The sequence below is a fragment of the Watersipora subatra genome, chromosome 3 (assembly GCF_963576615.1).
Source record: "Watersipora subatra chromosome 3, tzWatSuba1.1, whole genome shotgun sequence".
Lineage (NCBI taxonomy): Eukaryota > Metazoa > Bryozoa > Gymnolaemata > Cheilostomatida > Watersiporidae > Watersipora > Watersipora subatra.
This window is the reverse complement of record NC_088710.1, coordinates 47,752,672-47,774,658: the sequence shown is the minus strand read 5'-3', so window position 1 is coordinate 47,774,658 and position 21,987 is coordinate 47,752,672. Positions and strand designations below refer to the sequence as shown.

Genomic DNA, 21,987 nt, shown 5'->3' with positions numbered 1-21,987 from the left:
TATATGCTCTTCGTAAGATTCGACATCTTTTGTCTGTTGAAGATGCTAAATTAATATATACTTCAATAGTCCGAAGTCGTCTTGAATATTGTGCTACTTTGTTTATGTTTCTTGGTAAATGTCATTCAGACCAAATTGAGGCTTGCCAAAATAAAGCGGTGCGAGTAATATGCAAAGCACCTAAATCCTTCTCAGTAACTGATGGTCGTCGATTATTGGGCCTACATACTCTCGCCAGTCGGCGTTCTTTCTTTTACAGGCAGTTGATAGGCAAAGTGGAGGTAGCTACAGTGGCCAGTGCTCTATACAAATATATTCAAGAGGATAGTGAGAGACACCAAATAAGCCTAAGATCGCAATGCTCATTAATAACACCATCTATTAATAAGAACTATGGCAGACAATCTTTTAAATATAACGCTATCAAGATTATGAAAGAAGAGGTATTAGATCCTGTGAATGAGCTGTCATTTGATATTGATTAACTGGCCATACTGTGACTACTGACCATTCTATATTTTATTTACTAACACTGGTATACTAACAACATTGAATTAAAATTATTAAAAACCATCGGTTGTCACTTTACAACCATAGCTGACATAAGAATAGTAGAGTATTGTGTCACCCGCGTTAAAATTTTTTAAAAAATGACCATACTAATAATTACTAACTTGGAATCTAAATACTCAATCAACTCAGCGTGCATATGTATGTACACTGTATATGTGTGTGTATATGTATGTATATATGTATATATATATATGTATGTATGTATATGTATATATGTGTGTGTGTGTATATATATATGTATATGTATATACTCAGCTCAATCAACGATCTTATTATCCTCTTATAGAAATCATATTATTGTAGCCGCTATCAATTTTATTCTCAATTATCATATTATACCACATTATATTAGCTTTAATTTTTAATTATGAGGTCAACAGAACATTATTTTCTCATGAAAACCTCAATAAATAATATTCACAAACAAACAAACAAACTACTAATTTGAAACGCTTAGTGTGCCATTTTTATGACACAAACTTTTAAAATAATTACTTATAATTACCAACACCTTGTTTTCTTTTATTTTTCATCTTAAACTAAGCAAAACTTGATGAGCGACTTTATATAAATTGAATACCACCTATTCCACAAGTATCTACTGATCATCCAACAGTAAGGTTTTTACCAGCTAGCTTACATGCTACTTTGAATTTTTCAAGTCAGGTCACATGACTCATAAACAAGTACTCACCTTTCATCAATTAGTTAAGGAATGAAATAGTAACTTTCAATCCAATGTTCATAATGTCTATAACGCATAACGTTAACCGTTTTCTCTGAGTTGATATCAGTAGTAGCATTTGCTCAAAAACATTTATTGTCATAAACAAAGACTCAGCTGTTTTATTATTGTATTAAAGATTATATTGCATTTTGAAGATTTTCGTACATCGTAAATAACAAATATGTAATAAAGAAATGGTCTTTGTTAATTTCAACCAACTGAGAAACGAAAAATTAATGATTAAGATAGCAATAGAGTTTCTTACTCAAGCAATAGTGAGACCCACGCATCAGTGTGCATCAAAATACACGCAAAAGGCGTTGTGCAACCTATCCATAAATAAATAAAGCGCTTCGCGGTAATGTAAGAAACACAACTCTAGTCTTCGGACGATAGGTCGGAAACAATCTACGCGCATGCTTAATATGACCGATAAGTAGTTTCGTTATTGGTCATATACTCGTACATTAAAGAGAAATTGCACTTAACAGACGCCCGTTCTTTCTGACAAAAGTTTTCGTGCTGTCAAACTTCGAAGACTGATACCCTCGTAATACATTTACCTTTTTATCCAAGAAAAATTAACTCTAAACATCAAGCGTTTTGTATCTCAAACTTGTTCTGTGACGTTTAACATTTTTCTTCTTTGATTTAAAAGCTTTTGTTACGAAAAACTGCATGAAAGATTTTTACAATCGTAATTTTGAATTAGTATCATACCAAAAATCCAAACATTTGCCTCATAAATATTACGAATCGACAGCGGTAAGAATAGTAGCTCGTGAACCTACATTGGTTTCGGGGTAACATACCTCCGCACTGAGTACTGTATGGGTATTGAAATGTGGTTATAGGTATGCCTCGAGAAACCCCGCCTGCAGTTACTGTATTTCTTCGAGGAAAAACCGACCCGCACAGGGGATGTCTTCTACATGTAAGCAAAGAAACTTGGATTGGCCCAGCGATTGGCCAATAAGGCCTCTAGAATAGCTTACACAACTAGACTCGTTCATCAGCCTGACAGCAGACTGAGCAAAGATTTGCAAAGAGGCTGGAGAAGACGATTGAGGGAAGGTTGTGAAAAGGTCTCCATCTGATACCCTCAGTTGGGAGGTTGGATGAACGGCTTAGAAAACCTTCTCTGCTTTGCTCTTGGGGTTATAGTTTCTGCTACCAAATCTCTTTCCGGGTTTACCCGCTAAGAGAGTTGGCAGGAAAAGGAGAAAGCTTGAATGCATCACACTCGATTGTCGTGAGCAATACCGACTAGCTTTAAGGAGAAAGTTGGTTATATCTCATGTGTTTGGTTAGGACAGATCGGTATGCATGTTCGCAAACTTTACAGGTGGCTGGTGTATCTGGCTAGTCTTATAATTTGTAAAAAAGAAGCAATTGTATTCTGCAGAGATGATACGCTCCATCCACAGCATCAATGGTTTAATGGTATGTACCCCTTATGTATAATCAAATTACATTTGTTGCAATGTATATCACCTGCTCTGTGTCGTTAACATAAGCAAATTTAGACTAGCGTGTAGGCCGGTGTTTGTAATGTAAGCAAGCATGTACAAAAATTTAACCTGTTGTAATTTTCCTAGTAATCTCTGTTTAGAAATTTATTCGGCAGCCCACAGACTGGCTGACTAATCACTGCGGATATTGGCTGGCTGCATTGCATTCTCTTGCAGAAAAAATCCAGCCGTATATAATTTTCTGAAAGCAAAGTCTGTTGTTAGACAGATGCATACGATTATACACTGATAGATATTAACCACAATTGTTTACGCTTAGATATAAAGCAATGTATAATATCTGTACCGTATTGTACATATGGATATCTCTAAGGTCTGCAATAAATGGATTCATCATATTGAATTCCTTTCTCCTCAGAACCACAACTAAAGGCTACTTTCTGTGCTACTGAATTTGATACAATATTATTTATATTATATTATTATATTATTTGTAGGTTTGGAAAAAGAAGTAATACAAATACATCCACATCGAGAAAATCTCTCTAGGACCAAAAGAAGCTACGATCTAGCGGAGCATTTACATTACAAATTCAAAGCGTATAATCAAATATTCAGTTTATATCTTATGGCAACACAGAACTCATCGACTCAAAATCTTATTGTGCAAACTTCCAACACCAGTTCGCTTATACCATCGCTGTCACATCCTAGGACTTCTGTGGATAGTGACAACTTCACTGCAACTGACACGTATTATCTAGTAATAGCGAATGACAAGCCGAGACAAGTCGGATACGCGGAGTTGAATGGTTCAACAATAATGGTAAGTACCTTAGTACCTTATGAACTTGTGTACAAAATGATGTTCACTCGTATTAAATGAATCCGACATTTTTAATGGCCACCCGTGTTTGGGTGTTTAGTATTTGTAACTCTTCTTCTAGTCTGCAAGGTATGTCAAGACGCCTCCAAAAAATAATATTTTTCAAGTTTGAGACAGTTATTGCAGTTCAATGTACACGTTGTAATGGAATGAATTGCTACTGTAAGTAGAACACCGATTATAGTTGTATATGTTAACAAAATGTTAATGATTTCTTAAGCTAGATAGGCTTTAATGAATACATTTTCTCTCGATGCTGTCAACCTTCCTCGTTGTTATAAGATGCTTATAATTTGGTCTGGAGTTATTGTGAAAATAGATCTTCGATAGTTTTAGACTAATCCAGTTTCAGTTTTAACTAATCCATTTCTGTTCTAAGACGTTTAACTTGGTCTTATGATCGGCCATCTCGGACCAGCTTCTGCTCTAAAACTGAGATTACTGAGTAGTTTTAAAATCGGAGAAATCAACTAACAAACAAAAATGTAAAGATTTGTGATGGTTGTTGTCCTACTTCTGAAAAACTTGGAAGTATATAGAAGCTCAGTTTTTGAGATTCAATTGTAGCCGAGTTTTGAATAGCTTGGTTGACAGCCCGACACCAGTTTTACTATTCGTGGCACCAAACCTAAATCTTCTCAACTCCCCATTGCGCTACAAACTGAATTTCTGTGCAATCATTTTACACACAATCCTAGACTGCATTGTCTTTCAATGAGTGGGCTGTCTTAGCAACTCCGCCTTCATCTAATCTCTTCCATGTGCCGCTTTGTACAGCTTCAGGAGTAACTATTAATTAATTCGGCATTGTTTTTTCAATGGTTTTTTGGGCGTACTGTTTTCTTAGAGGTTATCTCGGGGAGATTAGATTAAAAGTCATTGTTGTAAAGCCCTTCTACAGCTGGATAATACTTCATAGGCTGCTGTAGTCAGAAATGTTAGGCGAAGTTAAAGATTATAAAAACAGAATGATGTGAACAGTAAATATAAAGACTAATTTCAGTTTCTATTCATATTAGTACCCTGGCTATCCAGTGCTGTGAGATATCGTCAGGTGTAATAACTATTTCCACAGCTATTCCATATTGTGGCCAACCGGTCGGGTGGTGCAGGTGTTAGAGCGTCGATCTACTAAGGCAAATCTCAAATGTTTGAATCTCGTTTGATGCAATGGTTTTCTCCAAAATCCAGTGAAAACTGCAATAAAGATTTTCGTGAAACCATAAGAAGCAAACATACTTTTCAATAGTCGACCTTTATAATAATGTCTTTTAATCAAGTTGCACATAGATCGAAGTTTCAGGAACATGGTTGAGAAAAGTTCATGATAATGTCTAGCAACTACCTATATTATGGTTTGTAAATCTATTAAAATCATATTTTGTATTTGAGTTACACACTACCAGTTATAATAAGATTTTATTATAACTGCTTTCTTTTGATACAGTTAATTTTTGTTGTCAGTAGGTGCCCTTTTTTAATATTTTTACATTTAAAAATTGGTTGATAAACACTATACTGTATATATTTCTCAAAGTGCTCGTTTGAACTTGAATTTTCAGCTGCAAAAGATAAAATTGTGATGGATTTTGCGCAAGCCATACAGCTTTATCCATTGCTTCTATTAAAGTTCAACTTGCACAAAAACTTTAGTAGATTTTATTAGAAAGTATCAGTATTTTTTCTATCATTTGCGATTGTTCTTTGATGTTTGAGGTGACCTGACTGCGAGAATGTTTCAAGATTAAAATCAATAAAACTTGATCGCAATCAAAACACTCACAAGAAAAGTATGTCCGAAATAACGTCTCTAGTTGCTACAGTTGATATCGGCTATTGCGTTTAAGTTGCAGCGTTATGCGTCTCTATTCTGTCAGTCTTTGCAACTATAGACTTCATAATCGCACCTTCACTTGATCCGAGCATTTTAACCGCGAAGTGTTATAGATTTTAATCTATAAACATCTTGGCAGCCAGACAACCTCAAACACCGAAAACAGTCAAAAATGATAGAAAATACTGGTACTTTCTGATAAAATCTACTAAAACTTTGTGAAAGTTCATCTTCAACAGTAATAATCATCTTGGCAGGTTGCATCCTTCTTAGCGGATGAGCATGAATATCATTTGGAACCAACCAAAGGAGCAGAAAATCAACCAGCTCATCATACTATATACAGACGCCATTTAGGCTCTCGCAACTCAACTGACAGAAAACACGGGGAAGCTTCAAGTACGGAAAGTCACGCGAGTTGTGCTACAAACACTTCAGGTACAATGGACTTTCACGGCGGCAAACACATGTCGTAAGATATTCACTTGTCGGCCAACAGTATTACCTTGCTGAATGGGTCTTTGTTTTGTAAAACAGCGATACATTGTTTTAACGACCGTTTAATGAAGAGAGAGTCTAGAGAGTAAGAAAAACACACTGAGGGTACCGGGTGCTGTCAGTATGTAACAACAATTTCTCATCATATCGATGTTATTCCCTGCTAAAAGCTTATCACGCCAATGGCGAAGAATGGCTTACGCCACTCTGACAGGGCTTGTGGTACACAGCCACACCGAGTGAGTGAATGTGTTTCGGTACAATACACAACGCAAAAAGACATGTGTGACTCTGTTCATTTGTTTATTGCTGTTTATAAACAGTCTGTCGTGTCCAGGCATCACGCAGGATAGCACTAGTAGAATGATCTAGTATAGATTGGAATTTCCACTCATGCACTAAGTAGTTTGAGGGTTCAGTTTATCAACGCTTTTTTCGCTGCAGATACTCAGAGCTTCATTCAGAGCTCCAAGTTTCAGTTTATGCTCCATTATCTTGGTTGCTTCTATAAAATGTAGTCGGTTTGCTGTTTTGTCAGTTAAATGTCAAATGGATCGCTTTGTGGCCTTTGATGAAAGTTACGATATTTAGATTTGTCTGAGCTGTGCATGCACACCGAAGTTGTCAATGAAACGCTTTTAATTGGCTAAGCAAACTGTTAGCGAGCACGATTCTAGCAGCTTTTACAATTTATATTGTCCACGACACGTAGATAACACACAATAAAAGTACCAGCGCAATTCAACATACTACATACGATGCAACTGCCTAAATTGCGCTATTGTTGATTCTTTGTCGTTCGGACACTATGGCTACTAATCGTTATTTAACCCTTTCGCGGGCAAAGCGACGTTTTTGATGCTTCGCGCTACTCCTTCAAATGGGCGGAGCGACATTTTTGTCACCATAGTAACATATCCCTTTTATTGCGGTTTTTGGTTAGCTAAATGCTGTTTTTTGTTTACTTTTTCGACCGATGGCAAGCTACAATATATTGACTTAGGTTACCCTCCAAAATAAATTTTCCATTTGCACAAAACGATCGTTTTAAGCAGTGATAAATGAATAGAATTTGCGCAAAAAATTAGAAAATTGTTCTAAATAATTTGTAAACTATTTTCTTTTTGGTTCTGCTTTAGCCGTTATTTACTGAAAGCTTCGAGAATTTTAATTTAGTTTATCGTCATGGCGACTTCTAAGAGAACTCTCCGAGATTATTCTAATTCGGCAAGTACTAGTACCAGAGTTACTAAGAAAATCACAGCTGCCAGTGACTTTTTAGATTTAGTAGCCAGAGATGATGGTTAATCAGATTCAAATTGTGGTTGGAATGATTTTAAATCTGAAAGTGATATTGATGAAGAAGCCGGTAACAGTAATAATGATGAGGTGTGTGAGGGTGATGCCAGTGCTTGGAAGAATATTACCAATATGAAGAGAGATAAATCTCCTACAATTCATCAGTTTGTAGCAGTGACAGGTCGAGTATTTACTCCAGTCGATGCTGTGTGATGGGTACAAAAAGACGAGAATAAGCACATGGTGCAAAGACTGTGATGTAGGCCTTTGTAAAAGAGAGTGCTATCGGATATATCATACATAAATAGGGCTTATTTGAGTGTACACTTGTATCATAAAATATATACAATATATAAATTTATCTTGGTAGATCCACATATATAAATATTTTTATGTTATACAATGTTATTCATTTATAATATACAGATATATGCAGTCAAACATGGATAACTCAAACTTCACGGGACCGAGCGAAAGTGTTCGAGTTGTCAGGGCGTTCAAGTTATCAGAGCACTGTCACAAGTCCATGTATTTATTTATTTATTAGTAGATACATGTACATATACAAACTATGATATAAATCAAAAGCATAAATGGCTTGTTTCAAATTAAATGCTTCTAATGTAAAATTTTAAAAAAATTTATCAAAAAGTATAGAGATTTTTCTATCACTTGAGATTGGTTTGTTGTTTGAGGTGATGTTATTGCCAGGACGTTTTTTTAGATTGACATTGGCAAAACTTGATCGCTGTTGAAATGCTCAAAAGAAAAGGCATTTTTTCTTTTGAGCGTTTTAACCAAGATCAATTTTGCCGATTTTTCTTGAAGTTCATGCGAAGGTTACCTCACTTTCCCTTGCATCCGAAGGGCCATCGCTAAGCGAATGTTTGATAAAAATCAAATTTCACCAAACCTTTAGAAAAGTCGTTGACAAAAATATTTTGCCGATGATGGTAATAACGACGCCTATAAACTACGAAAGTTAAGGTTTACCTCTATGGCTTGGAATAAGGTGATTTTCTAAAGCGATAACAACCGTTTCGGTAGCCGTTGATCAAGAAAATGTTCGAGTTAACAAAGTTGAGGCCGAGTTATCTAAAGCAATTTATCATTACATGGGAACGGACCAAAAAAACCGTTCAAGTTAACCATGTGTTCGAGCTATCCGAGGGCGAGTTATCCATGTTTGACTGTATATACATTTGGGCATATACATGTATACATATGCACGTTTATACATACAGTAGATATATGCACATAATAACATACAAAAGAGTGTATAAACTTTTTAAAAGAAATTGATTTTCCGGAAAATTAATTCACCCAGGGGGGTCTGATATAGTCCTGAAAATTCGCCCTCGAAAGGGTTAATAATAAAAAGTTCTTTTTTAGCAGCAAAAGTTCCGTTGTAGAAAGAGTTGCCATCTTTAGCGCAATCAAGTCAGTTGCATCGTGTTTACTCTGGCGAATTGCGTTATTATTTTTCTTGCATGTCGCGAAATGTGCTCCGGGCTATATAAATTGCAAAAGCTGCTATAATCGTGCTCGCTAATAATTTGTTTAGCCAATTGAAAGCGTTTTGTCGACGATTTCGGTGTGCAAGCACAGCTCTGACAATTCTGTGAATTTTGGCCGAATGTTTCTTTGTTTTTCATTCATTTCATGATTTCAGTCGAAATGAAAAAAAAATCGTTACGTGTGGCCGTATCTTTAGTCATGTACAGAATAGTTTAATAGTACTGAATGGTGTAGGTATACGAGACAAAAAGCTCTTTGGTAAATGGAAAGATAAACCTTCTTGTATCTGAATCTATGTTTCAATTTGTTTTCCAAGTGAAGTCAGCCCCACACCAAAACTATCTTATACTAACAGCTAATAAACTAATTAATGGTAGAACCTTCTGCACATGTTGCATGACATTTCCTTTGTTGTTTGGGTTTGTAGAAGAGGCATTTTTTGAGGTGTACAACGAGACCGACCCATTCAAAAAGTTAGAGTCACCCACGCGTTCGCGAAGGAAGAGGACAGTATCACGAGAACATACGCTAGAGCTTATGATAGCTGCTGACAGCTCTATGCTTGCTTACCACGGGGCCGGTCTAGAACGATACATTCAATCTCTCTTTGTTGTGGTAAGTTCTAGAACATTTCATTTTTTTACTTTTTTCACTTCACTGCCATGTCAGTGAAGTGCTGATTTGGTCCAATTATATTCATAGTTGGCTGATGACTTTACTCCAGCTCAAAACAGATTTTAGGGGGCAACAAGAACCTTCTTTTCCAAGTTTCATTAAGCAGTTTGTTGGTGCTTAATTACCTGTAAGGAAAGGGTTGGTTACGCGTGTCAATATTTTTAGGTCAATGTCAATGCTGTCCTGCAGCAGCTAGCATCATAGGGATGCTTTGGTTACACAGGCTGACCAAACACATTATTGTTTTTATTGTTCTGCTTTATACAAGCTCACTATTTTTAATGTTTTTTCAATGGTTTGTCATCAGCTATCCTTTTCTGTTTTATGGTGCATGAAGAAAATTATCACGATAGGAGACATCTCTTTTTTTGGGGATTTTCCAAATGTCAAAAAAGTGAGTACAAAAAGACCTCAACATAATATTGGATCTAGAGCTAAAGCTACTAGAACCAGTGCCAGAAATTTTTAAATCAAAATTGGACTTGTATAAACAGACTTTATAAGAGGTAAAGATTTCTGTTTATCAATTTCTGATAAAAGCTTGTTTTAGTGCGCAACAATTGAAGTGTAAATTTTGGTTTTAGAAAAACGTTACCTATGAAGTCTGCTGTCCCTAAATGCTAATTAATTAATTTATGTTCTTGCAGCTTACTTACTGTTATGTCAGTTATAAAAACCTTGTTTCCTCATGCACTTTCTGACCATTCATTATGGGCACCTGCCCTGCTTGTCAGGATGGCAGTCGTAGGAAGCATGAGTCATAATTATCATGGTACATGTACATGATTACGGCATGTTTAGTTTAATCTTGACTGAGTGCTAGCCTTAGAAACATGGTTTGAGCGGTGACCCATCCTACCAGCTGTATATGTAGTACTAGTCATAGACCCCTTTCTCTTACATATATTTAAAACTTCAGTTTGTCAAGATATTCAGTCTATCCTGCTAATATTCAACCAGGCTATGCAGTAACAGTTACATACATGTGGATGCAGTAACAGTTACATACATGTGGATTGATTTGTTTTGTCTATGTCTATTGTACTAGACTTGTTTGAAATTAGCTTATAAAGAAATTACGGAACTCCTGCTCTACCTGAATGTAGGTACACCAACTGTTAACCTTTGTTGAGATAATTAGCCCTGCTTTAGTTAGCGCCGTTGTTTTGGGGTGAGCAGCAGCTGTATGCTACTGCACTGCCCTTTTTCATTATTGACTATTCGAACAATGATGCCTTAGATAATCTATTTATCAACTTGAGTGTGTGAGGGAGGATATATTCGTGCTTAATTCTGTTTTCAGGCCTCTGAGATCTACAAGGACAACTCTCTCGGAAATTTTGTGAATTTGGTTCTCGTGAAGATTCATATTATAGACAACGCAAATGTAAGGAGCCATGGTCATGTGATAGGATAAAATACAATGCACCCCTGCCATACGACATTAATTCGTTACGGCGTTGAGATCATAAGGCGAAAATGTCATATATAGCGATATAGAAACCTATAGTAATTATCTAATGCAAACATTCCTTGGTAAAAAACATCAAAATGTTACATATGTACTGTACTTATTAAAAAATTAGTAACAGAATAGTATATTAACCTTAGTAACTAAAGTTAACTTATAGTTGACCTAGTAACTCTAGCTTCATTGCAATGGTGATCATTTTTCTTCTACCTTTAACGCCGTTGTCAAACTTAGGATCCATGACTAACGACCTCAAGTTATATATGTAGCTATATGATTATTTATGTATAATTAATTAAAGTTCATAGTAAATAGTATATTGAACGCTAAAACGCACAATAAACTTTCAATTTCGCTTACTTTGCGTTAATTTTCGTTTCGCTCACACAATATCAAGCATTCACGAAACTCAAAGAATGCTGAACTGAGAGGGAGAGCAAGCATCGTATTTCTGTCATGCGTTGTGGGAGAAATTTCGGCGAATAGCATATTGGCGTTTTCACTATTCCGACGTATTCAGCACACCAACTGCCAAATATGAATTTTGAATAAATTTTTGTTGATTATGTATTGCGAAAAAATGTCGAATGGCGGGTCGAAAAACCGTCGTATTCGACAAAATTCGTATAACAGGGACATTGTAACTCGGGGGTGCACTGCATAATGTAGCAGAGGGGCACTTCTTATGCGGTTTTCGGCATCGTGCAATCTAGTCTCAAAAATTGTTTTCGATGAAGATTTTGAGATAGTCACCTGATCTCGTATAAATTGGTAGCTTTAATAACCAGAAAGCTTTTGCTTCTAGACAGTATTTAACAAGTATGTTACACATACAGAATTTATTGTTTGTGCCAACGCATCTTCATATCACCGTATTACAGGCACGGCATCACCCAATCGAAACTTAAAAGATCTGGCTACAAAACCGACGAAATGCATCGCCGACACATAGTTTAGACATTTTTTGTGTTCAAACTGACACTACTAAATGATGTGTTGCGTTGACAGATAGATTCAGCAATGAGAGTTGGCTTCAGTCGTCTAAAGACATTCTTGCGGGATTTTCCAGTACCATTAGAATATTTAAATTGTACCATTTATAATCAATTATTTGGGATAGCAATAGTTTTTGCGCAGCTGTATTTTGCTCAATGAAAAAATCATGTTAGCGATGAAAACGATTAACTACTTAAAGTTGATGACTATTTCGGCCAATCACAGACGCATCAATTTTATTTCTGTCGAGACGACGAGATGATACATCAACAACACATTGCCAGCACATCATCAATGCGTTGGCTACGCAACCGACACATTTCATCGGTGTGCTCGCATGACGAACGCCGATAAAGTTGTCTAATATTCATCGTCCGCTCTAGCTATAGAAGCTTTTTTTAGTGAGTATTTCAAATGTACCATTACCGTGAGTTCCTTCCAGCACGCAGTAGAATGGATGCTATATTGTGCCATAACTGAATTTTTTTAAATCGTTCAACTAAACTTATCGGTTAGCTCAGTCAACTGGATAATACTTCATTAACTATTCATTGGACTTCAAAGCAACTGCAAGCTTTACCGCAGGTATAGTTATCTAGCTCATCGCCTGTCTATTTTACAAGTTATTAAAAGGAGAGATGCTCTGCAGCTTTGGCTGCCAGCAATTGCGATATAAAGGCTTGAGGCATTTTGGCAATTAACTCAAAATGATCTCTATTCATAAAGGATGGACCTAATATTACTAGTGATGCGCAGCAGTCGCTGAGTAACTTCTGCAAGTGGCAGCACAGCGAGAATGATTTGAGTGATGACAGTCCTACTCACTATGACACCGCGGTGCTTCTGACCAGGTAGATGTACACATTAACGTACCAGATAATAATATTAATAATTAGTATAGAGATAGATAGAATTGTAATTACCAGCACCAATATAAAAATCTCTCTGATAGTAATGCTAACATAACAAATCATGATATTATAACTTCCTAAATATATAACTTGGCATTAGGACTATTGTAACTTGAAATTATGGCATTATTATATATGTTACTATGTCATATAATTAATTGCTATGTTGTATATTATTATTTGTTGTTATAATTCTATAGTAAAAAGTGAACGAGATTGTTTAATGGAACCGAACAATTTGTTGATAGAAGTCTAAACTTGAGAGTTGTCCCTAAGACGGTTGCTTATGAGGACTGGCTCGCCATTGGCTAGTTTCAGCTACCACTTAGGTACATTTGTAAGGAGAATTGAAAGTTTGCAAAGTCACGCCATAAAGCCCTAACTCAGTTGGTTTACGGTTGCCGGCATAAACAGGTGGTCACCCTGGCTCATTAGAAGAGTGTGTGGAGAAGACAAAAGTAATTACATAACTAAGAAGTGATACTTTGTCTCAAACCGGTGATTGATTAACCGTTGCACTGAACCTACACAAGGAAACATTCGCGAGGCTTCATATCATGGAATATATCGTCCATCTACTCGTACCTATTAATTTTACATTTGATTTTTAATCTGATGGTTGCGTAAGATACATATCTTGTTCTATAAGAGTTACGTATTAATAGTTTTATTGTATTCATGCTATATTAATTGGCATTTATTTTACATTGTAAAGATTATTATTGGGTAGAACTCTATGGGGTATCAGATAGTTAAGGATTTATTACCACCAAACCTGAATAATCACTGTGGCTAGGGGGACTGCCGTTCGACCCGCAGAAAAACACATCGCCAAAACCGATAGTAACTATAGTTTTCTTTCAACAGCTAACAATAACAATAAAAGTAGCAGTAATTAGATATACAATTGTATAGTAGATTATATATGTACAATTATATATATAATTTTGTATGTGTCTACAAATAAAGCTTGAGAGTTGTTTTTTGTAGTAGTACCTCTCCTCCCTTTTGATTGTGCCTATAAGGCAATTGTTGGACTTTGGATATTTTGTGAGCTAGCATAGCAACAACTGAGAAATAAATTAGTCAGTGAGAGCAATCAATATGGCATTGCTGTGACTCACCTGTCTGTAAATGTTTAAAGTACTGTGAATCACCTGTCTGTATGTGTCTAAGGTTAACTAAATGGATTGCCACTAGTCATTTATAGTAGACCCCCCTCCCTGGGTTGACAAACCCACTGTAGTGGTTTTATCAAGCCCTCTTTTTGCTTCCTTCTGCAGTTAGTAATGATAGGCAAACTGACTGTTTCTCCTTATAAGTTTATTCATTCAAACATGTAATTACATTTTATAGAGTAAACATGTGCAGAGCTGAAGGAAAGTGTGGCACCTTGGGTGAGTTACCCTCTCTCATTATTTAGACAGACAAAATTTAATGGAGTTGACAGCGGAGCTCGGTTATTACTAAGTCTTCATACAGAGATAGTGAAGCAACACCTGGGTGCTGCCGAAGCGCTATGCTCGATCATGATTCCGAAGGTCGCTATATTAGCGATGGTTGTGCGATGTCTTATGTCAAGGTTGTATCTTTAGGAGGTCAAGGACAAACCAACCATGGATGATAGATAGTTAGCTAGCCAAAAAACATTTTGATTTTGGAGTTGGTCCATACAGCCTTCTCCTCTGCCATTTTCAGTTTCAAGTTAAAACTGATATATTAGAGCATTTCAACAACAAAAATTGCGCATGCACAGATGGGATGCCATTGGTTGATAAGGTCGTTTCCATGGCACAAAGATGGTGCATCGCACGGGTATTTTGCTTCCATACAGCAAAAATGAATCATGACAGAATGAGAGTGACACGGCTGTTTCCATGATGTTATTGCAGGGCTTTATGGGGGGGGTCTGTCGCTACACTATCGCTGTATGAAAACTTAGTATAAATATCGGAATGTAGTTACCACCAGGTTTCTGCAGTATTTATCTGTTAGAAGCTATAGTATTTGACCTATTTGCAGGTTAGTTCCTGAAAGGATCATAAATAACCTCGTGTCGTAAACTGTTTTTACCTCATAGTTTTCCAAAGCTCGTAGTGAGCTGTAAACTAAGGCTCTTCTAATGATATCCATGATATCACAGTTATGATTGCATTTACGTAGCAGCTAACATGGGATGACATCAATAACTTTATTTACACAAGCTTCAATAGGCTGACAGTCCTGTTGCTTTCAGTTCAGACGATGCCTCATATCGTTGACCAATTATATTCCTATAATAACAAAGTATATTATTACGCATTTATTATTCGCTTTTTTATCATTTCTTTAACATTATTACTTATGTTTTCATGCATTGAAGATATTTTTCTAGGAGTTATCATTCTTTTGAACAAATTTTAGCAAGAAATAGTCCAAGAAGATGACTGGTCTAGTTGATTGTTAGGCCAAAACTCAAGTAGCCAAACTCACAACCTGTGAAACGGATTTTAATGGTTGTCCACTTATTCACATTTTTCGTCCATTGACAATGTTTTGATTTTATTTAAAAATTTAGTATTCATCAGATTTTTTTGTTTAGTTTAAGCTTCAAACTACGTTAAATTAAATTAATATTTTTACTAGGATGAACTAATATAAATCTCATACAATAATTACAGCATTTATGCCGAACTTTGGTAGTTGAAATCCTCAAATATTCCCTTCATTAAATGATTTTTTGTAGAATCTATTCTTTGAAGAATAAACATCATCTAAAAAGTATTTATTCATAGTTATGAATATTTTCTTGCTTTGTAAAGGTGTTTTGCATTAACAACTTTCAAAGCATGAAATTGCAGTGGATGTTTATACACCATGAATTCTCTCTCCTAATACTGCTGCAATTGTATTTATGCTTTTTCTGATGTCTGCGAAGCATTACCATGAAAATCTGCAAGATGGAATGTCAAGGGGCGAATTATGATTGTAAGCGTAAATACAGGGTATCTTGAGTTGCGTATCTGTAATACGGCTTCCAACGCTCTCGACGTTATGTTTAGTAACTTACCCTCTTTATGTATATTTAGCCAACTGATCATTTATTAACCTGTAAACAGTATTGCGAGTTTAAGCATACACGATATTGACAGTCGGAGGCTATAATTTGACCTATAATAGCTTGTGAGTTTAAGCATACAAGATATTGACAATCGGAGGCTATAACTTGACCTATAATAGTTTATCAAGCAGAATTTTTCTCTTTACTCTGTCAGTCATATAATTCCTGTTTACTAGTCACAAACGGGTTGTCTTTGTTTTTATAATAATTTTATATTCAAAGTTTAGATTGTGCATAATGGACTCAACCATGAGTTCATTAGCATTAATCCCAGATGTTTGAACAGTTATACTTATTGAAAGCATGATGGCAGGCTCCTGTTTTCCTTTCCTAAAAAGTAGTTGTATAATAAAATAGGACATATCAGCAGAAAGAATTAATGAAAAAATATATAAACTAGACAGCGATTTCTGTCGAAGTAGGAGCAACTTTATGCAACTTTTTTTATCGGCATCTATCGTTTCCTGTTCTTGCAGAACAACCAATCACCTACCTTAGAAAGTAGCCAAAGCTATTTTATGCTCTTTAGATGCCAAGGCTATTTATAGCCCTAAAGTCATGAGGTCTAGATGCTAAGGCTATTTATAGCCCTAAAGTCATGAGGTCTAAACTAGTCAACTTCTGTTATTATTGAATCAAATAGGTTTGATGTTCTTCTTTAAAGTGGTTATCTAATAGAGCAACTAAAAATAAGTTCTGTCGGTTCTTCATAACTTGTTGCATAATCTTTACAGTATATTCAGTATCATTCTTTGCTGTATTTTCTAATTGCAGATTACATCGATAGCAGAGAACCTCAGCTACTGTAATTCTAACGACCTAATGGATTTGGTTAAAACAGTCATATTTGCTGAATTTTTATGGTTTTAGGATTAGCTGAGTTAGGGACGGTGTGCAAGCCCGATCGGAGCTGCGCTATTATAGAGGACAATGGAATGAGTGCCGCCTTTACCATTGCACATGAGATCGGACACATGTAAGTCAAACATACTATATCTTTTTTTTTCTCACCCGCGCACTCATTCTCTCTGATAGATTGTAGGTGAATGTTCGATATGACAATAAAGCGTTGATAATAGAAGCTATTTACACGTGATGAGTGGAAGGGGCTGATTTGACAAGTACGTGCTGTAACTTATAGCTTCAATTCTCCTCAGTGAGCAGCATCTCGGCGTGGAACTATTTTTTGTCATTTATTGTATAGGCTTGATGAGTCATGCTTGACTCCAATTACTGGCTCTTTTATAGCCAACAAGTAATTATAGTTATATTCAAGTAAGCTGAGGTTAATCAATTGTAATTAGCCATTACCTCTATCTACTCAGAACACAATGGGAGTCGTCAGTCCTCTCGGGCAAAGATTGATATTAACAAACTTATATCTTCTATAATGAGTTGTGACATTTCTGTCAATCAGTGTGGTCAGCTACAATGGTCTTTTAATTAGGCAACAATAATGTAAGCTGGTCATCTACACTGATTTCTTAATTACACAATAACATAAGATGGTTAACTACAATGATCTCTTAATTACACCACAACTATTTAATGAACAAATTTTTTTAATCTATTACGGGTTTTATCTATTATTGTGTTTGCATTATTTTGTGTTAAAATAAAGCAAATGATTAATGCATTATTATTGTTGTTATTGTTGTTACAGCGTTATACAATTTACAGCGTTATACAATGTTATATATATTTGGGCCTGTTGAGTTCCTGATGACAGCTCATTAGGGAAGAAATTAGATTTTTTAGATTTTGCGGTCTGATGATCAATTCTACAATTCTATCAATTCGACTTAAAATAGGCAAATAAAAATGTATGAGGTGTGATTATATCTGGACAGATTGTTTTCTTCAACCAAAAAAATTAAATGTTTGAAATTTAGCCTATATAATCATTCAAAAACATAATTTTACATCTGTTTGGTTTACATACTTGAAATCATTATAAAACGAGGATTAATTTAATATACAATTTATGGCTATTGACACAATTCGCAATATTGTAACATATCGCAATATTTAATATATAATTTATGGTTATTGATTAAATTCACAATGAGTAACAATATTGTAAATATGAATTTCAGTTTAAGTTCTCCAACAAATGGGTCCAGTTTATTTCACACAAGGCTGTAGGTTAGTAGTCAACGAGAAATGCATTGTTTCTTGTGCTGGACACAAAAAGGTCAGTCAAAAAGGGGTCCTTTATTAAATTGAGCCGCACACTTACTTTCCTATTGTTAAAGGGAGCCTCTAGTTCTATCCTGCATTGTTCTATCCTCCTTTCTCGTCTGTTGTAGTTCAGAATCATGTTAATATGACCCAAACCCCTTCTACAACATCAGCAGTGGGAGGATGCTTTCTTTTAGAATGACCTGAGGGCTTTCACAACTGTTCACTTTTGATCATTTATGTGACTGAGAATTACTCTGAACAAAATCGCAACCCGGTGTTTAGACTAGGAACACACGCTGCATATCTTATCACATTTAAGCATTCATAATCATATAGATTTTGTTGGTACTCTTTGGCATCAGAAATTATTTTTTCTTTGAATGTTTCATTTATTTTGTGACTTACACACTTTAGTATCAGTAAGTTGGTTTAGCAAAATAGAAAAGCTTTTTGAGAGATTCTTTTGCTGTAGTTTAAGCTACACCAGAAGTAACTTTAAACAACACACATTAATATAGAGTACACAGTGTTGACTGCTGCTGAAGCCAGTTATGTTGCCTTTGAACACAGTGTCAACATACATTAATATAGAGTACACAGTGTTGACTGCTGCTGAAGCCAGTTATGTTGCCTTTGAACACAGTGTCAACATACATTAATATAGAGTACACAGTGTTGACTGCTGCTGAAGCCAGTTATGTTGCCTTTGAACACAGTGTCAACATACATTAATATAGAGTACACAGTGTTGACTGCTGCTGAAGCCAGTTATGTTGCCTTTAAACACAGTGTCAACATACATTAATATAGAGTACACAGCGTTGACTGCTGCTGAAGCCAGTTATGTTGCCTTTGAACACAGTGTCAAACTCAAAGATGAGAAAGAGATGATTTGATACAATATGTCTCTTACTATTTCAGATTCGGTGTTCCCCATGATGACTCGGACGTATGCTCAAAGTTGGAAATACGTGGAGATATGGCAGTAAGGAATTCCTATAAAGAGCATGAATATCATCTGATGGCTTCTACTCTAGACTATAATTCCGAGACATGGTCTTGGTCAGCGTGTACCAGGCAGTCTATTACAAAGTTTCTCGAGTAAGTTTGTCTTCTTACCTAGATGTACACCTCCGCCATAGATATATATACCTAGATTGGCCAATAATAGCTATTCCCATCGGTTGCCTTGTCAGACTTGAATAGCACGACGTAACGTCATTGTATTGTACCTCATGCTTGACTGCACTCTTATTAACAATGGAGCTCATCAGGGGATATTGACAAAATCCCATTTATTTTCACATAAAAACCTTCTTAGATACATAATCCATTAAACTAAAGCAATTATGTGATAATATCTGATAACCACCATAGATTAAAAATCAAAAAGCTATGAATTGTTGCACACAAATCGTGAGCCATCAGGGCTTTATTTGCCACCCTCTCTTATCCCCATTCTCTCTTTTCCCCTTCTCCAAAGAAAAAGTGAGAAGGGGAAAAGAGAGAAGGGGGAAAGGAGAGGCGGGCAAATAGCCCACCCACTCAAAGAGCCAGACCCTGGCTAAGTAAATAGACTAAAATATTGCTGAACTAAATATGACTAAATATGATGAGTATGCAAGTATGTCTTAAGTCAAAAATGAGACAGAATTATTATTTTACAGCTGGCTATGTAACTGGCTAGGTCACCAAAGCTGAAGTGTAATGATTGTTTCACTAGCATCGTGGATGTTACTAACTATGATGTAAACCAAGCAACGAATTCCCTAATCACAGTTAAGAATCGTGGTGGCTTGACTTTGTCTTCGCCTGCGGTGATTGAGGTTTGCAACCAGTGAGAAAGCGACTGAGAGTGTTGCTTAGTAGTGCTGGATTGGTGAAAAACTTTCCAAGGCTAGCACTAATTGCCACCATGGAAAAGTTGCTGAGATTCAACATCATGCTATTGTTTATGTGTAATCATCAACCTAGTAGCCTAGCTCGTGAGATAGCAAGGAGATATATTTCGATTAGGGCGCATTATGAAGCTAAGAATAGAGCTGGCACGGGTAGCTCGTCTGGTCTTGACCCACCTCTGGGCAGGTCAGAGGTGCCCGGGTCGGGCCACCTGACCCTCGGGTCTTCCTATACAAAGACACAGGTAGGTTTATGGCTAAACAACAGTGGTTGTATATCGCTTTTTAAGTGCGATTGAAATTGAGTCGCATATAGTCCTAGAGCGGAAGGACCAGGCGAAATAAAACAAGGTGAGTCAAGACTATATTTTTACGTCTGCGACAATAGTCTTTGGACTATAGGTTTCACAACATTTTTTGGCAAGAAATAATCAACATGTCGGTGGTCTGGGAGTTCATGAAGAAGCCAGTCACGAAAGGGAAATACCAAGTTATTTGTACAATATGCAAAAGCAAGTTAAAGGTTGACTTGCAACAAAATTCACATTACAGTTATTTGGTATCATAAGATTCACCATGTCTTACTCTGTTGTGTTCTAGGTGTGAAATATATGGGAATGTGATTACAAGCTCTTAAAAGCTAAAAAACGAACAGTTAATCGCAGCCACACGAGACAGCCGTAGTTTGGATTCGCTTTCCAAAACGGCTCAAATGGGCTGTAGTTGTTACAGGATGGTTTCTGTTTACACTTTCATGCAACCTCATTCGTCGAAATATTTTCACAAATATACTTCACACATTCAATAAAACCATGTCTATTGTTCTTACATGTCTGTTTTATCGTCATTGCAATGCTGTCACTTTTAGCACTGATATCTTATAACTTACCGTAAAAAATTGTTAAACTTTTTAATCTTAGCTCGAAGGGGTACATATCATTGTCTAATAATTATGACGAGCCTGTTGGTCACCTGGGATAATCGAAAAGTGCTGCAAAAATTATTTTTGAAGTATTGGGTCACGTAATCAGATTACGACTTGACGATTGAATAATGCCAAAACAAAACTGTAAAGTAGCGAACATCTATATTTGATACGGGGTATTCGGGGAAACCCGAAGTGTTTGTCATAAACTAGTGCTACGATAAGTTTCATATTGAGCTTTTTATTGGCTTTTCAATTCACGTGAGAACATCATGTGACAAGACGATAACCAAACTGTAATGACTGCGTCAGATAAATAAACAGATTCCAATCTACGGCGGCTTTTCGTTTTTGAGCTTTTAAGAGTTTGTAATCACATTTCCATGTATTTGACACCTACAACACAACAGAGTAAGACATGGTGAATCTTTTGATACCAAATAACTGTAATGTGAATTTTGTTGCAAGTCAAACTTTAAGCTACAAAGAAGGGTCTACCTCAATACTATTGAGGCATTTACAACGAGGGCATCCTGAGGAACTTAAAAGCGCGCCTAAGAACCTTCAATCCAGCAAATTTATTTTATTTTTAGTTTCTTTCACTAATACCAGAAGTTTTAGGGAAGTGATGGATTTTTGCTTTCCACTATGCTGGGTTATCTATTTCTATATTTGGAAAGTATTTCTTAACTAATCTCTTGTTGATTATAATAGCAGTTGAAAATAAAATCTGTAAAAAAAAACTAGCCAAATCATGCCATTAATCTATCACCTATTGAATAGCATTGATCCACCAATGTCTAACCGTAAATTGTAGATTGCATCTATAAACCAAGCCACAAAATATAATGATTGGTGTGATAATGGTTTCTTTTATCTTAGTTTATTGATGTAACAACATTAGGCTGTAATATAACTATCTCTTAACCTTAAATGAATAAAAAATCGCGCGTGCTGACCCGGTCCGACCTGATCTTGGCTCTCATTGCTGACCCTGAGTCTGGTCTGACCCTGCATTCC

The 21,987-nt window shown here is 36.0% G+C and overlaps 2 protein-coding genes across 2 annotated transcripts in view; one reads left to right on the top strand and one right to left on the bottom strand.

The window, feature by feature from the left end:
• Positions 1-1,687, bottom strand: part of LOC137392058 (peregrin-like) — a 34,956-nt gene extending 33,269 nt beyond the window's left edge. Inside the window, exon 1 of the mRNA XM_068078671.1 lies at positions 1,566-1,687. The gene's annotated coding sequence lies outside the window, so the exon portion shown is untranslated. The remainder of the gene's footprint in view (positions 1-1,565) is intronic.
• A 4,149-nt stretch (positions 1,688-5,836) lies between these two features.
• LOC137389846 (A disintegrin and metalloproteinase with thrombospondin motifs 9-like) overlaps positions 5,837-21,987 on the top strand; it is a 62,205-nt gene continuing 46,054 nt past the window's right edge. Inside the window, exons 1-7 of the mRNA XM_068075983.1 lie at positions 5,837-5,930; positions 9,235-9,422; positions 10,786-10,869; positions 12,676-12,800; positions 14,217-14,257; positions 16,831-16,936; positions 19,066-19,245. Coding sequence (XP_067932084.1) covers positions 9,345-9,422; positions 10,786-10,869; positions 12,676-12,800; positions 14,217-14,257; positions 16,831-16,936; positions 19,066-19,245 — 614 coding nt within the window. The 5' untranslated portion in view covers positions 5,837-5,930; positions 9,235-9,344. The remainder of the gene's footprint in view (positions 5,931-9,234; positions 9,423-10,785; positions 10,870-12,675; positions 12,801-14,216; positions 14,258-16,830; positions 16,937-19,065; positions 19,246-21,987) is intronic.